The sequence below is a fragment of the Orcinus orca genome, chromosome 12 (assembly GCF_937001465.1).
Source record: "Orcinus orca chromosome 12, mOrcOrc1.1, whole genome shotgun sequence".
Taxonomy (NCBI): domain Eukaryota; kingdom Metazoa; phylum Chordata; class Mammalia; order Artiodactyla; family Delphinidae; genus Orcinus; species Orcinus orca.
Window position 1 is genome coordinate 49,731,805 of NC_064570.1, and position 17,528 is coordinate 49,749,332.

Genomic DNA, 17,528 nt, shown 5'->3' on the forward strand with positions numbered 1-17,528 from the left:
CGGGGCAACTAAGCCCGCCGGCTGCAACTACTGAGCCTACGTGCCGCAGCTAAGACCCAATACAGTCAAATAAATAAATATTTAAAAAACAAAAAAAACATGGGCTTACACAAATACACCAATGCAAAGACACACTGAAGAATTAAATGTATGAAAAACTGACCTGCTTCTTCTGGTATTTGTTTATCAGATTCAAAAACAAGGCATAACATCTGGAGTAGTTGGCCAAGGCTACACAGCAGTCATGATAAGTAGTAACTTTGCTGCAGAAATGTCAAATGGAAAAAATAAAAATAAACTTTGTTTTTCAATAAAGTTCAACTATACCTAGGGTCACTTTAAATGCAGACCTTCAAAGCACTGTTCTGTGCATGAAAAGCAGTCTGGAAATACTGTACACACCAGTCCAGAGAAGCCTCAAGGAGGCGCACTGTCTGCTCTAGACTCCGGGGGCACAGAGTGGGAGGAGGGAAGATTTTTTTTCAAGTTCTTTGAAAAAGAGAAACCTGAAGCCTCTAACACATGTACAAGGTATGAATTTACACTGCCCATGTGGTTCAGAAAACACAAGTGAAGAAATTTACACAAAATCTGGCTGGATATCAACCAATCTCCTGGGACTCCAGTAGAAGTAAATGTTAAAATGCTCAAATATACTAGGCTGTTAGTGGTATATTAATATCAGGCAAGATAGACCTTAAGGCAAAAAGCCTTGAAAATAGCTTCAAATTTTCAAAAGTAAGCAAGAAAACAATGAAACTCACAAGGTGGAGTTGACAAACCTACCTCAAATTGGGAGATGTTCATAAATTTCTCATTAAGTGATAGATTAATAGGTAAAACATCACTAATATTTTAAAAACTTGATCATGTGCCAGGCCATTAACAAGTCTCAGTAAATTTTCAGAGAACCAGTGTCTCAGATCACATTCTCTGGTCAAAGTACAATTAAATTAGAAATCAATGAAAAACACATTGTTTAAAAAACTTACTTTTGGAAATTTAAAAACACATAGCTTGTGGGTCAAATCAATAAGAAAATAGAAAAACACATATCTGAATAATAACAAAAACACTACAAATCAAAATTTGTGAGATGCAGCTACAGCAGTATTTAGAGGAAAATTTATAACCTTAAGAAAGCTGAAAAGAGAGGAATTTCTAATCAAAACAGAAGAAAATATAATGTATCCCAAAAGAATAGAAGATAGGGATTATTAAGGATAAGAACAGAAGGAATAAAATACAAAATAAACATACAACAGAGTGGTTCAATAATCTGTTGGTTCTTCACAAAAACTAATAAATTGTCAAACCTTTGGCAAGACATCAAGAGAAAAAGAGAAACATCACAAATCATCAAAATAAGGAATAAAAATCAATATCAAAATGAAGAGGCGGTGTAACATAGCTTTTAAATGTATGAATTCTAGAGCCATACTACCTGGTTTAAATCATGGCTGTGTGACCCTGGGAAAACTACCAAACCTCTCTATGCCTCAGTCTCCTCATATGTACAATGAAGATAATAATAATAGTACCCACCTTTTAAAGCTGTTATAAGGAATAAATGAATTAGTATTTGGAAAGTGCTTAGAACATTGCCTGGCACATAGTAGGCACTGTATAAGTATTTCTTAAATAAATAACATAAACAAAAGGGGCATAATTAGAGATAGAATAGAGATTAAAAGGATAATAGAATATTTGGGATGACTTTATACAGTTTGAAAACTTAAATGGACAAATTCCTATAAAAATATAACTTTTAGAAACTGAATCAAGTAGAAATAGGAATATGACTAGACATATAACTATTAAAGAAAGTGGATCAGTTGTCAATGACATTCACACATGCATGCATGCATGCATGCATGCACGCACACACACATATACACACACCAGGATAAAACAGCTTTCAAGCAAGTTCTACAAACTTTTCAAGAAACAGGTAAGTTTAATTTTCAGAAATTCTTCTAGAAGAGAGAAGATGTTGGAATATATCCCAGCTCATTTTATGAGGCTGGTATAAACTTGACACTAAAACCAGACACGGACAATATGAGAAAGGAAACATACAGGTCAATGTAACTCATAACCATAGATGAAAAATACTAAACAGAATATTAGTTAAGCAAATCTAGCAATATATAATGGCTTAACATGAGAAAATCTGTTAAGAAAATCCACATAATCAAAATACATTCGAGGCAAGTATTCAAGGAAACTTAAAATCCATTAATGAGAGAAAATTATTCCTTAACTGTCCAAGGGTATCTACAGAAACCTACAACAAACATTAATTTCAACTGGCAAAACCACAAAAATATTTCCTTTCAACTCAGGAGAAAATCAGCTGGTTCAACACTCTCACAACTTTGTATTGGACATCCTAAGCCACACACCCAAGAAAAAGGTAGGGACAGGGGCCAAGAGTTGTAATCATCGGAAAAAACCCAAAAGTAGACTTATTTGCATATAATTTGCATAGAAAATCAAAGAGACTCTATACACTAACTCTTAGACCTAATGTTAATCAAGATGTCCTGGGGCTTCCCTGGTGGCACAGTGGTTGAGAGTCTGCCTGCCGATGCAGGGGACACGGGTTCCTGCCCCGGTCCGGGAAGATCCCACATGCTGCGGAGCGGCTGGGCCCGTGAGCCATGGCCGCTGAGCCTGCGCGTCCGGAGCCTGTGCTCCGCAACGGGAGAGGCCACAACAGTGAGAGGCCCGCGTACCAAAAAGATGTCCTGGATACAAGACTAATAAGCAAACATCAATACTATCCATATACACTAGCAACACTCATTAGAATTGTTTTTTTTGAAGACTGCATTCATAATTGCAGCAAGCACCGTGAAGAAATGTATCTAACAAAAGATGTACAGAATCTTTTTGGAGAAAGTTATACAATTTTATTAAAAGAAGAAGACATCACAAATGTTTGTGGATGGAAGACTCGATATCATAAAGATGCTAATCAATTATCCCCACGTCTGTCCCAGATACTCTACACAGTCAATGTAGTTTCATGAAAAAAAAATCCAAAGTTCCTGTCATGGACTTTAGCTGATTCTCCAATTCATGAGGAAGAGAAAATAAGAATTTGGATCTTAAAGGAGAAAAGAAATGAGGGAGTCATCTTATCCTACAGCAAGACTTAAATCCAGAATAATAAAAACAGCATGGAACTGGTCTGAAGACGGACCAAACAGAATGTCCACAAACAGGCCTGCAAGTATATGGAACCTCGTGTTCTACTGACTAGGCATTCAAACACAGTGAAAAAAGAATGGTGTATTCAATAACATGTGCTGGGAAAACTGTCCACGTGGGGAAAAAAAATATTAAATTGGATCTCTACATGCCACCATATACAAAAATAAACTTTTTATGATTTTATAGTGCTTCAAAATGGGACTAAGTACCCAGAATGAAGTACCCAGACAGGAAAGCACAGTGCTAAAAGATCAAAGCTGGACTCACATCCTCATATTGGGGTCAATTAGCAATTCAGTCTTCAGGAAATTTTGTATTTCATTAAACAACTACAATATTATAGTTCAAGAAAGGCCCAGGTCTCTTGAGAAGGATCATTATGTAAAAACAATGGCAAAGAGCAGTGAGGGAAGAAATATAAATGCATAATTTAAAGACAGTTCCGAAATTTAGCCACATCTTGCTTTGAGGCAGCCTGGATTCAGGTGATCATTGCTTCTGGAGAAAAGTAAGTATAAACATGACTAGTGAATGTGTGAGCCAAAGTTCACCCAAACAGCTGAAATAAAATGACCTTCAATTACAAATTAAGTCAGATCAGTCTTTCTAAGCAATGGCCTCCATTTTCAGTTAAAATCCGTAAGCATTGCTTCCAAGCGCACCAGAAGGTTTGCCATGTTTTGTGATATAGCTCTTTATCTCCAATAAGCTGAGAGGAAGTTTTGTTTGTTTGTTTGTTTTGTAAAAATACTAGGACAACTCACAACTTTAGTTACAGTAACTTAAAATCAATGAGTTTAGAATCACAACAGAAATACGTAAGAAATGAAGTCATTAGTTTAAATCATTTTTTTAAAAACTCAGGCCACTAGATTTACCTTTTCTTTGAGGTGACATAAAAAGTAAAAACAGGATTCCTTGCCAGTCACACACACAAATATTAAAAACAACCCCCTAAATCTAAACATTAGCATTTTTGTAAGGCTACTTTGTTTTCCTAGTCTACCTACCTGAATATTCTGGCAACATTGGTGCAGACCTCCTTGTCACCTATGTACTGTCCCATCACCGTGCAGAGCTGGGGAAGGGCACTGATGCTTAGCAACTTGCTTCTTGCTAGTGGTGAGTCAACCAAGTTTCTCAGCGTAGCAGTCATCTATGAAAAAAAACACATTAGTGTCATTTTTTTAAATTAGAAAATACAGCAACACTAATCGGCACAGCATAATTCATACCATAAGTTTCGCTACATAAGTAGCTAAACCGAGGCCCTGTTATGCATCTCCCATCAGAGAACATGGGCCTATATGCACAAGTAGCACAAAATGAAAACCAAGAAATGAATACAAAGAAAGCCTACTTTGGTTCAAAAGTAATGAATGAAATATTCGTGTTAAGAAGCAATTAGTATACCAAAACCCCAGGGTTAAGCAAATCGTCATCTGGGTTTAGTAGAAGTCATAAGATCATCCACTGATCCTGTGACATGCCACAAGAGTTCCACAGGACAGAAATTCCTTGTTCCATATTCTTATAAATACCATCAAATAACAATGCTGTAGCCAAAGAATATTTAAGACTGTTAGTCTCATTCTCTTCCAAGTGGCAAGAATTGATGTCTTGCAAATTTGTCTTATTTTGTAAAAAATGTTCAGAAAAGCTATGTACTTTAACCCTTGTCTGAAAGTGGAGAACAATTTAATAAATCCATAAAATGAAAGTTGCTGTTATCTAATAATTTTAAATATGCAGGGTGATCTTTCCTCGTGAGATAGTACAGGCAGGCTACTGGTTAAGAAAGTCAGCTTGGAAGTTGGATGGCCTGGTCAAATCCCAGCCCTACCACTCACCAGTTTAGGTTAGTTAACCTCCCAGAGCACATTTTTCTCAACAGTAAAGCGAGGATGGTGATAATTGCCCTGGAGTTATTAGGATTCAATGAGATGAGATGCATGAGTGGCATTGCCACTGCTGATTAACTAACAGGAGCTCAAAAGTCATGGGTCCCATCCCCGCCTTTGTTGTGGGTCTTCACACCCAAAATGCAGAAGAAGGGAGATCGCTGGCCGTGGAGTGAAAGGATGGAGATTCAAGTCCGAAATCTCTTCCTAAGTAAGTGACTGAGGCACTCACTCGTTCCTCAGCTCCCTCAGTTCCTCATCTGTGAAAAGGGGGTTACAGCCCCTGCTCACCAGCCAGGGTTGTGTGTATCAAGTGGAAAAAATGTAACACTGTTTTTGTACATTGTAGAGCATTATGTAAATATAAAGCCATAATTAATAAACTTTGAAAACAATTATTAAGATGACATGTACCTTTGATTAGTTTTCCTTTGTAACAACCGCAACAAAAAGATTTTGTTAAAATATAACCCACTACCTTTTAAAGCAGAGAAAATAAAATTAATGTTTCAAATAAATGTGTGCAAGTCTTTTGTAGTCAATTCACTTATGTAGCAATTTAGTAAATTCTTCCCTGAAAGGTTCAGTATCCAAAACACTGGAGGGGAAACAAACTATTCTAGCATTCCACTTTACCAGGGATCTACAACGCAGTCTCTTAAGCTAAGGAAAGCTAACAAGCCATTCTAGGCATTTCAAGCCATCACTGCCATAAAATGGAAAATTCTCATCATCGGATCCTGGCTCTACCTGTTCTCCTTCTTCAGAGACAGCCCAGGCACTGGACCACTGCTGGTTTATGTCAATCCAAAGGGAAACTCAGAGGCTTCCCCACTCCGACACCAAACAGCACAGATGCCCAAGTGAATCCTGGCCTGAACCAGACAGACAGAGACCGTGGCAGATCATGGAACATTCATTCCACCCACGGTGCACACAAATGCCTCCCCTTCCCTGGCCCCCAAGGCTTCACAGATTGGGCACCTCAATCTGTTGTCATCTTCTGGCTCCCTAACTCAACCTCTGGCAGGGGGCGCTGTCAGCAGGAGGGACCAGACTTTTCTTAGGAGATTTTCTTGTTTCAACCTCAGTTTTGGTGGAGTTTTTTTTCTCCCTTTCAACCCTTTTTCTCACCTCATTAGAAAAAGTTAAGACAGCTCATGGTTCTTTTGCCCCGAATACATAACTTTTATAAATGGCCCCAATCAAGAGTGGAAGCACACATTTATATGTGACACATCACCTGATTTTAAATCCCTATCTATTTACTGCCTGTATCAAACACATTGTATGGAGCACAGGGAGTTGAGTGAGTTGAATGTTTCCAAATTTGTCAGTTGTGATGCTAGCAGAATAATATACATGAAACATATACCATGCACTTGAAAAATACATAGTGATGCCTCAATATATGACACTAGCATCAACACAATGTCTCAAGTTGCAAAACTTCAGACACATTCCAGAATCTTGCCTTTCTGTCACCCTAAGCCCTACTGGCTTTTTGTCTATTGCTCCTAGAATATGACTCCATTTCCTGACCTTGGTGTACAGGGCCTGGTATGGTCTGACTCTTGCCAACCCCTCAAACTTCATCTCATACCACACACCCCCCACAAACTACTTCATGTTAGGTTATTTAATATTATGTTTTATTGTCTATTTCTCTATACTAGAAGCTTCAGTGAGGGGATACACTTTGTCTTTTCACCATTGTGCCCCTCAGGCCCAAATCTAGTGCCTGGCACACAGTGGGTCCTCAATAAACATTTGTTGATGGAATGGACGAATGGATTAATACCTACAAAGGAAACACTGGTATAAATAGAAAGGTTGGGATTCAGAAAACCATGGATGAATCAGACAATATCTCAGGTAGATGGATTTTAAGATGATTTAAAAGGAGCGGAGGAATAAAAAAATAATCGATGAAAGAAAAATGGACTTCCTGGAGGGGGACTAGTGTATTCCCTACTCATCTCATTCACGACAGCAGCTCCTTCCTAGGCTCCTAACTCCTCTCCCTCCTTCCCTTTCAACAGCTGATTGATCACCTGTTCTACCTCTTCTTCCCATCTTCAAGGCTGCTGGTTCTGTTTAAGCCCATTTCATCTCTCTCCCAAACTCTACACTCCCCGCATGGGCTCCTTCCACTCTCTCCACTGTTGGGCTCATCTCCCCACAGCATCTCCCTGCTGCCAGAGGGAGCATCTTGAAACCCAACCTTCCCTGTTCAGACTTCCTCTGACTTCCGGTGGCCTACTGGGCAAAATCCATATCCTAAAGGCTATTCACTCGCTAAAGCGCGGTCCACCCCCCTCAAGCTCATCTCCTTCACCTCCCCCTTCCTCCCTCTCTATCTTTCAGACTCTGCACCTCATCCTTTCACAATTCCAAGCCTTTGAACGGACCACTGCCTCTGCCCAGAATGTCCCCCTCCATCACACTCTGCTGCCCCCTCTCCAACCTGCTCACCTCCTGCTCGGGTTTATGGACCCAGCTCAGGCTCACTTCTCCTCTGTGAAGACTTTTCAGCGGTTGATTGCTTCTCTTCCAGGTGAACAGACCTTCCTGCTCCACACCCATCACAGACTCCTAACCACTAGTTTCAGGTACCTTCTCTCCCACTGTGAGCTCCTCCACAGTCCAAACAGTTTCTTATTCCTTTTCCTACCAAGAGGACAATAAATATGCCCATAAAAAGCTTACGGGATGGGGCTTCCCTGGTGGCGCAGTGGTTGAGAGTCCGCCTGCCAATGTAGGGGACACGGGTTCGTGCCCCGGTCTGGGAAGATCCCACATGCCGCGGAGCGGCTGGGCCCGTGAGCCATGGCCGCTGAGCCTGCGCGTCCGGAGCCTGTGCTCCACAATGGGAGAGGCCACAACAATCAGAGGCCTGCGTACCGCAAAAAAAAAAAAAAAAAGCTTACTGGATGATACACATCAGGAGAAGGGAAGGAAGAGGGGATGAGGAAGGGAAAGAAGGAAAGGAGGAGGAGGAAGGAAATGAAGGGACAAGGGAGACAGGAGACAGAAAAGGAGGCTTTTCCCCTTTAAGAAGCCTCTGACAAGAAAGTGCCCGCATTAGCAGAGGGCTGGTGGTAAACCAGAGCTTAAATCCCCGGGGAGGAGGGTCAGGAGGAGGTCGCCAGGCAGATGCAGCCGTGAAGGCCCCCCATTTGAAAGGCTGGCTGTGAGCCAATGATCTCACTGCGGGAGGGGCTGGGGCTGAACGCTGAGCACAGACAAGTGGCTTTTTCTGGGAAAAATATAAAGAGATCAGTGGGAGGAGAGTCTAGCTAAATACTGTGGTAACAGTAAAAGCAAATTCCAAGTCAACCCACCTAACTCTCAGCCTCGCTCCAACTTTTTAACAGAGATGTATTTGCAGAAATTGTTAATGAGCTGTGTGCTCTGCCGCTGAGTCTTTGTTTTCCACCCCGCAGGAAAGCCCACCCACTGGGCCTGCACCCAAAGCAGGAGTTCACGAAGTCCGAGCTTCGTGCTGGGAGAAATGTATCTGTTCCTTTCTTAACTTTCTATTCTAGTTTATATTGTTCCTAATTCCACTGAGTTATGTACTCTTCTATTTTACTGCATATAATCTTTTAAGCCATGTCAAACACTTTATGACAAAAAAAGAAAAAGAAGTAGAAGTTAGATGCATACACAGATGCTTGTTTAGCTTCTAAAGGACTTTACTGGAACAATTCCCAACCTCTTAACTGTCATCTCACCAAGCAATAGCAAACTGAAAAACAGGAGTTTCCATTCTTCTTTTTCCCATCACTTAATGTGCAACCCCTTGGGACAGATATACAGAGTCAGAAGGTGACCAGTGGGAAGAAGAAAAAGGAGAAGAATGTGGAACTGGTAATCCACAAAAAGGATTGATAAAAATTTAAGTGTCCTTGCTTATTAGCAGCTGTTAGATGATGTCTGGGACAAAAGGGGACCTAAATGTTTGGTATATATCAGGGAAGAAACATGCTGGTGTGATTCTGACTGCTAATCTACTGCTGGAAAATGACTGTGCCACACACACACTCTACAGCTTTGTGGTGCTCACTTTTCCTGAGGCAGCTTTTTCTCTCTGGGTTTCCCCAAACTCCTTGATCGTCAGATTGGGCCCCAACCTCAATCAGCATCTCCAGGTAAAACACCTGGTGAGTTTGGCAAAGCTGTCCTATCTCACACTGAATTAGTTGGGCCTCAAAGTCTTCACCATGCAGTCAACATTGGGAGAGCCATTTTAAAGGGAAAAATTCTATCAAGAAGTGATTATTTTATAAGGGCTCAAAAAGCATTTTAGTAAAGCAAAATTAGAATTCAAAAGATTTAGCATTAAAAAAAATCAATTTAGGTACTTCATTATCGATTTTAAATTATGTTTCCAATTATTAATTATTTGAAAAACCTAAGCAAACACATGAAATATTTGCCTTAAAATATGAGGCCCTCCTGATTTAGATCGATGAACTTAAGAATGACAGTGCATGCCCAGCAGCTGTGGCCTCATCCCCAGCATTCTCTACTGCAGGGGGGTGTGCGCACGGTGGGGAGGGCTGGTTGGTCCACCTGGGCCTCCATATACTGCTCATTTCTCGAGTGGATGACTTCTCTACTCCCTTTGCACTCTCCCTCCATCAGAGTCCTCAGTCCCCAGGGAACTCACCAGATTCTTCTGCCCTAGGAGGCATTCAGCCATCAGAGCTGGCCCAGATCAGAGGGGCTTGCAGCTCACAGCCCACCAGAGAATTCCCGTTTAGGTGCATCAGAAATTGAACAGGCTCTTTGGCTAGCCCAGGAACTTCACCGTCAATCATGGTATTCTTCCTTGGAGAAATATTTTCCCAATTTCAAAAAACCGGCTTTCAAAGAAAACTTTGGAACATAATGCAATTGAAAATTGCACTAACAGTCTGAAAGTTATTATGCTTCCTCTACCAAAATTAGCATCATGAGTCATTTTATTTTTATACATTGAATGTTATTATGAAAAAAATATGAGCAGCTACTTTATTTTTTATAAAGCTATCTTGTGAGCTTGATCTCATTTGCTCCCTGAATGTTGTAGACAGGAAAGGTATCCTGAGCTCCAACTTTCAGATGAGGAAACTGAAGCTCAGAAAGTCTACCAGCTCCAGGTAGGTGGGCATCTGGGGCTCTAACGACTCCTCATCTGTTGTCTCCCCTGCTCCATTTGACTGTCTCCTAAAAGCATTCATTTTATTGCTCAATCATCTGGAATATCCATAACCAAAATCCCTAGAGCTTTATCTCAACTTAACTGCCAACTGCAAAATGGTTCACTTCCCGCTGATGATGTGAAAGAATAAACACAGCCGCCAGAGACCACAAACAGTGTCAAATGATTTAAGACCAAAGCCACACCATTTTCCAACCTCAGCAAAACCATCTCCCTCTATTAATGAAAGCATATTCATTTTCTGGATTTGTGCCCGATCGAGACCACATATATGCCAAAACCAGAGCCCATGTGGTAACCCAAGAAGTTTCATATTGTCTCATGTATGATTAGTACAGCTCTGCCTGAGAAAAAGGAAACCAATTGTAAGATGCCACTATCTACATGAAACCACTAGTTCCAAAACGTCCTGAGCATTTTCTTGGAGTTAAGATACATGCATGTGAAAGTCATATTAATTCGCAATCCTCAGCAATGCTTGGTGCCTGGCTGTGGAGCTCATTTGGCACATTCCTACCATGAGTGTCCTACTTCTGCAGGAAATGGTTCTGCCCTCAAGCTCCAGTGCCCTACTTTGAGACTCTTATTTAACATTTGCCTATGTTTGTTATTGTTTCTCCATTTACTCCCACTATGTCAGTTACCTTGGTAAAATGGGTAGGTAGCTGATTCTTCCAGTTGTGGCCATTATATGTATCAATACAGCTGAAATTTGAATGTCATCTAGACTACATAGAATGCCAGAGCAGTAAAATAAGGAAAATGAGTCTGAAAAAGATAATGCTTTAAGAACTGCAGAGTAATAACACTGATTTTCAGAATTACATGTTAAAGTTAGTGACATTTCTTTATTGCCACAACTAATATGTCTACAGGGAAGAGATGAGACTGAGCAGATATGACAGCAATTGAAAAGCAAATGGCTCTCCCCAGAAGCAGGTGGCATAGGAATACTTACTTCCCACACCTGATGTTCCTTCCTTGTGAGGTGACATTTCTTAGCATAATCTCCTGGTCACTCTCCACCCCTCACTTCCTGCTTGGTGAGCACAGGTGTTCTCCTCTGCTCCTCCTGGGGCAGGTGTGGCCTGTGACTGGGTGGGCAAATCTGATTCAGGGGTTCAGGATTAGAAAGCACACCCACCTCAGCTATAAACTACATCCTTCAACTTTCTTCCCCATCTGCCTTAGTCTCTCTCTTATTTCTAATTCAAAGCCCAAGGCGTTACATGTTTGGGACCTCTGACTGCCCCCAAATCTTCAGGTATGCCATCCGTGGAGAGTCAAAGTTGAACAAGAGTTGCCTATATGTAGCCCTTTCCCAGGAAAGGGAAGAGTAGGCTCTGACTGCCCGCTCTCTCATGCCAGTTGGATGGCCGAGTGGTCATTACACTACTGGGTATTCCTTTATAGGAAGGAAACCTCATAAGCAGAAATAGCTCCCCTTCCCACTAACAAATACATCATTAAAAAATTAGCAAGCTTAATAACCAAACTAAATACTGTGACAAAAAAAGAGACTCACCTAATCTCAAAAATAATATGCAAATAAGTAAAACAGTTAATTGTATCGTACTCATATCAGTTTCCCCCTTTTAATAATGTCCTACAGTTACGTAAGATGTCATCACTGGGAGAAGCAGGGTGACTGGGTAAATAGGACCCCTCTACTATTTTTGCAACATCTTGTGAACCTATACTGAGTTCAAACTAGAAGATAAAAAGGAAAGCCACACACACACAAAATACACAAAGATGAAATCCATCTTTAACTCTGTCATCTTAATTGTTGTGATTAATTTTTTCTTATCAGAAATAATTGCTCTTTGAAGCTTCAAGGTTTTTTTTTTTTTGCGGTACGCGGTCCTCTCACTGTTGTGGCCTCTCCCGTTGCAGAGCACAGGCTCCAGACGCACAGGCTCCAGACGTGCAGGCTCAGCGGCCATGGATCATGGGCCCAGCCGCTCTGCGGCATGTGGGATCTTCCCGGACCAGGGCACGAACCCATGTCCCCTGCATCGGCAGGCGGACTCTCAACCACTGCGCCACCAGGGAAGCCCGAAGCTTCAAGTTTTGGAATTCTGATCTCACTTTGTTTAATAAATTTCTGCTGAGTGCCATCTACGTGCCATGTCCTGTTCTAGGTGCTTCAATAGATCATCTTGTTTAACTCGCCTGACTACCCTCTACCCCAGGCACAGCCAGTCACTGGGAGGTGAGGAGGGCGAGGCTCACAGAATGTCAGAGCTGAACCGCCAGTTCAGGCCTATGCTCCCATCACTAGTCCATGAGGCAGCACTGAGACCTGTCCCCGCCGGGCCCAAAGCCAGAGGGACCATCAGCGCTCTGGAAGGCGACAGTACCATGTGCTCGGGACGTGGAATACACAATACAGGAGTGAACTCGCATTAGCCAAGGTGGGGAGTTTACTCTAGGGCTTAGAAATTAAAAAACAAAAACCCAACTATATCAAAACATCTTTTTTTTTTTTTTTTGCGGTACGCGGGCCTCTCACCCCTGTGGCCTATCCCGCCGCGGAGCACAGGCTCCGGACGTGCAGGCCCAGTGGCCATAGCTCATGGGCCCAGCCGCTCCGCGGCACGAGGGACCCTCCCGGACCAGGGCACGAACCCGCGTCCCCTGCATCGGCAGGCGGACTCTCAAACCACTGTGCCACCAGGGAAGCCCCCAAAACATCTCTTAATTTAAAAGTGCAGAGATAAAGAAATCATTTAAGATTTAAAGAGAGTGTGGACAGACCCCCTGCAACAGGACGCGACCCCACCTGCCCACTCAGATTGCCCCACACAGTAGCGGAATTCCTCTTCCCCCGTGTGCTTGCCGTAGCACTTGCCAAAGCTGACCAATCCTTGCTCTTAAAATCTCTACCCTCTTCCACACACTGTCCTCCCTGAATTTTCTGGTCACTTCTCTTGTCTCTCCCTATTCCACAAATCTGGCCATTTTATGGAACCTGTCCTCAGCCCTCCTCTAGCCCTCCTCTCTCCCTCTACTCTCCCCTTGAGTAGTATCATCGTCTTTCTTGACTTCAACGGTCAACTCCATGTAGATGACGCTAAGTCTGCTTTTTTGGCTTTACTTTCTCTGCTAAGCACGGGGTCTTCTCTCCAGTTTCCCACCGGACAGTCCCGCTTGGCTGTTCTGCTGGCACCTTAAAGTTTTACACGAGGGCTAATTACATCATTTCCCTCCCTCCTCTCGCCAAATCAGTTCCCTTACGTAACCCTCTAATTTCTGACAATAACATTATCATTTTCTGAGCTACCCAGGGTCAAATCTCTGTTTAATTCACTCTCATTTTCCCCACACTCTAGAGCCAACGTGGAGGAGAGGGACTGCCAAGGGGTGGGAGGACCGACCTTCCTGAGAAACTTCCGCTCAGAAAAAGGAAGAATTGGACAGTGGAGCTGTACTGAGCAAGAAGGGTGAAAGATTAGGACTTGAAGGACCCTCTGGGCAGCAGGTTTGGAGGTCAGAGAAGAGAGACCAGGTGTAAGACGAAGGAAAGAAACCATGTTATCTGGGGGCGGTGGGGGGTGCCAGGCAGTTCTAACTTGAAAAATGTTAAATCTGAAGCAGGGAAAGAATATATTTCTCTAAGAATTGAACTCAAGATCAAGTGGGTCAGGCTGTAAAGAAGAAAAGGCTGGAAATACAAAGGAATCCATAAAAATAGGAACATTAGTTTAAATCAACCTGGGTTTAATAGTTACGTTATATACCTACAAATTACCTAACTGAAAATGTGAGTACCTTGAGATTTTCTTCAATTACAGTAAAGCAGCTTTGTACATAGTGTCCCCAAGACACAAGAGGACAAATGAGACACCAGGGAAATCAGGGCTTGTTTGTGACTGTGACGCATACAAAAGACTCTTCTCCAGTCCGCAGAAAGGGGGCACGATGGAAACTACAACAAACTGATCTCATCTCCTCCTCCCCTTGCAGTGCACGATGCAAACTACAACAGACTTTCTGATGGAGGTGACTCCAGGAATTTTCCTCAGTTCCTGTATTATCCCTTCCCAATTGTTGGGCCTTATAAGCCAGAAAGGAACCCTAACACCTCCTGATAATCCACTGAGATTAATATTGACAAACCCCTATTTCGTCTGTGTCACCTCCTTAAGTGATGCAATTTAATGCTAGAAACTAGAGGGCCTAGCCTTTTATCTGGTCTGTATTTCTCTTTTTCCAGGTTTCAAGGAGCTCTCCCGAAAGCCTAACATTCTGGAATTTAGTGATCATGCACAGATTAACCTTCTTTACGCTAATGATTTTGCAGACAAACTCCCGTCTCCAGTTTTGCCAGACTGGGAATATTAATCCTTCCACTTAGTGGGAAGTGGTGCTGGTCCCTCTGAGCACCAACGATCATCCTCTCCTCAAAATGCTATTAGGCATCTGACAGGTAGAACTGGACTCGTGGAAGTACCAGAGCTTTGTCAAAGAATAGGGCATCAGAATACTATTATCTGGACATGCGGCTCATCAAAAAGTAGGCCCCCTGGGCTTCCCTGATGGCGCAGTGGTTGAAAGTCCGCCTGCCGATTCAGGGGACACAGGTTCGTGCCCCGGTCCGGGAAGATCCCACATGCCACGGAGCAACTGGGCCTGTGAGCCATGGCCGCTGAGCCTGCGCATCCGGAGCCTGTGCTCCGCAACAAGAGAGGCCATGACAGTGAGAGGCCCGCGCACCGCGATGAAGAGTGGCCCCCGCTTGCCACAACTAGAGAAAGCCCTCGCACAGAAACAAAGACCCAACACAGCCAAAAATAAATAAATAAATAAATAAATTTTAAAAGTAGGCCCCTACTGGCAGTTCTCTTGCCCTCCACTGCCTTACTAACCACCCAAAGCACGCCTGGCACAGAGCAGCCACCGCACAAACAATGTCTCTTGATGTCAGTGGTGCAGTAATAAACATATATGTACGTGTACACAAATACATATATGTAAGAAACAATGCAAAGGAAACTTTCAAAAATCTCAACACTTCAGTATTTCTTCCTCTAAGCATCACTGGCCCCTATGCTGTGGAGGAGCTTTTTTTCCTTTCGTGCCCATTCCTTGATCTCGATGCTTTAGCTCCATTATAATCAGTCTAAAATCTAATAACTGCAGCAACACCTCTTAATTGGGGCTGCTGTGTGTGAGATCTTAACCCTCCAATCCATCCGTACCACTGACACACTTTCCTCCTGCCACATTTCAGCTTTTCGGCCTTTATCAGTTTAACATCTCGCGCATGCCCGCCTGTCTGCCACTCTGATCTCATCTCCTCCTCCCCTTGCACTGACCTCCAGCCGCTCTGTGTTACTCCAAGTCTGCACTCTGCAGCCTGGTATTCGAGGCCCATGACCGTAGCCTCTGAATCTCACCTCCCACACCTCCCCCACGGAACTCTCTGCTCTGGACAGACCTACCTTTTCAGCAGCCCCCAAACACACCGTATCCCTTTTCCTCGGTGACAGTTTCCCAAATCCTACACAACCTGCAGGACCCAGCTTCACACGCCTTCTACTCATTCAATGGCCTCCAACAGGGCTGCTTTAGGGAGACAGGACGACTCTAGCACTGGGTCGGATGGCAGAATGCACAAAGTTTAACAGCAGTTAAAGTCATAAAGGAGAGGAAGTCCTGCCCTTATCTTTTTGCCTTGCTGTGTTCTCTCTGGCTTACAGACATTATTCTATTAGTACAGCCGCAAGTCATTTATTTATTTTTTCAATTGAACAAAGTTGCTTTTTAAAAATGCCTTGAGCTAGAGTTACCGGTTCTGAAGGCTGGTGTAATTGAACAATTCTGCCCATGGCCAGATCTGTTGGGGTGAATGTGCACATGAGCGAGCTGGTAAAAAGCCAGTCAGTGCGACACATTCGCAAGAGTAGAGATTTTCATCTGGTCTTATAGTGAAGTCAAGTTGCTTACATTTTTATCATTTGGATGATACAAAACAGTTTTTCTTTGTTTTAATTAAACACAAGGGAATGTCCAGTTCAGGGGATTCTGCAAATGAAATACCCTAAAACAATACCTCCCTTCCCCCAAATTTGTAAACGTACATACACATAGTGACAGTGTACAGTTGACACAAATGGCTCTTGGTGACCACAGCAGGAGCACGTTCTCAGGTGGAGGCAATAATGGGCCCCTTTCTCCTGCTGGACTGGGATGTGGGCTGCTGACTGCGCTCCTGAGAGAGGCCTCGGGCTGTGTAAGCCCCTCCCCCGCCAGATCCCAGGCAGTTTCAGAGGAAGGCTTTGGAGATGATGACAGTGCCCGGTGCGTGGTGGTGGGCAGCGAGGAGGGAGTTACTACAGTGCCCTTTCCCCCACACCCTAGAGGGACGCAAGGACCTCGGGACAAGAAAGGGGCATCTGACCCACTGAGTCAGTTTGCGTTTGAGGAGGCCGAAGCAAGGGAAGAGGGAAAGGAGAGGAGTGTAGGGAGAAGTGCACTGTACTTACTGGCATACCAGAGGTTCTAGCTCTGGATTTGATGTATTTTGGGTCACAATAATACTCAATTCTCCTTTATACCAACTGATTTAATTATATATTTTTATTCTATACAAATACATTTATATATTTGTTTTTATTTTTAAATTTATAAATTATGTATAAATATATAAATGCATATACATATATCCAGTCAGCACTCCTATCTGTAGGTTCCGCATCTACAGATTCAACTAACCACGGACGGTGTACTGTATCTGTGGATACAGAGGACCGAGTATGGGACCTGAGCATCTGTGGACTTTAGTATCTGGGGCAGGTCCCCCATGGATGCTGAGGGACAACTATGTATATATGAAAGAGCTTTTTAAAACAAGACAAGAATTCCAAAAGCTTTTACATAAAAATTAAAAGCAGACTATCTCAATGGAAGAATGGTTGAGAATTTGAGGTACATCTTCATCACAGAATATTATGCTGCCAATAAAAAGAATAAGTCTATTGAGTTTTTTTTACTGTGTATTGTTAAAATAGAAAAGAGATGTGCACAGAATATCCCATTTTTGAAAACCTATGAGTGGGGTTCCCCTGGTGGCACTGTGGTTAAGAATCTGCCTGCCGATGCAGGTGACATGGGTTTGAGCCCTGGTCTGGTAAGATCCCACATGCTGCGGAGCAACTAAGCCCATGCACCACAACTACTGAGCCTGCGCTCTA

At 42.8% G+C, this 17,528-nt stretch overlaps 1 protein-coding gene across 2 annotated transcripts in view; it reads right to left on the reverse strand.

Moving 5' to 3' along the window:
* The window catches only part of ARMC2 (armadillo repeat containing 2), a 106,881-nt gene that overhangs the window by 36,049 nt on the left and 53,304 nt on the right, over window positions 1-17,528 (reverse strand). For both annotated transcript variants that reach the window (XM_033418692.2, XM_033418694.2), the window contains 2 exons: window positions 4,230-4,375; window positions 164-263 (listed from right to left, as the gene is read on the reverse strand). In XM_033418692.2, the coding sequence (XP_033274583.1) occupies window positions 164-263; window positions 4,230-4,375 (246 nt within the window). The remainder of the gene's footprint in view (window positions 1-163; window positions 264-4,229; window positions 4,376-17,528) is intronic.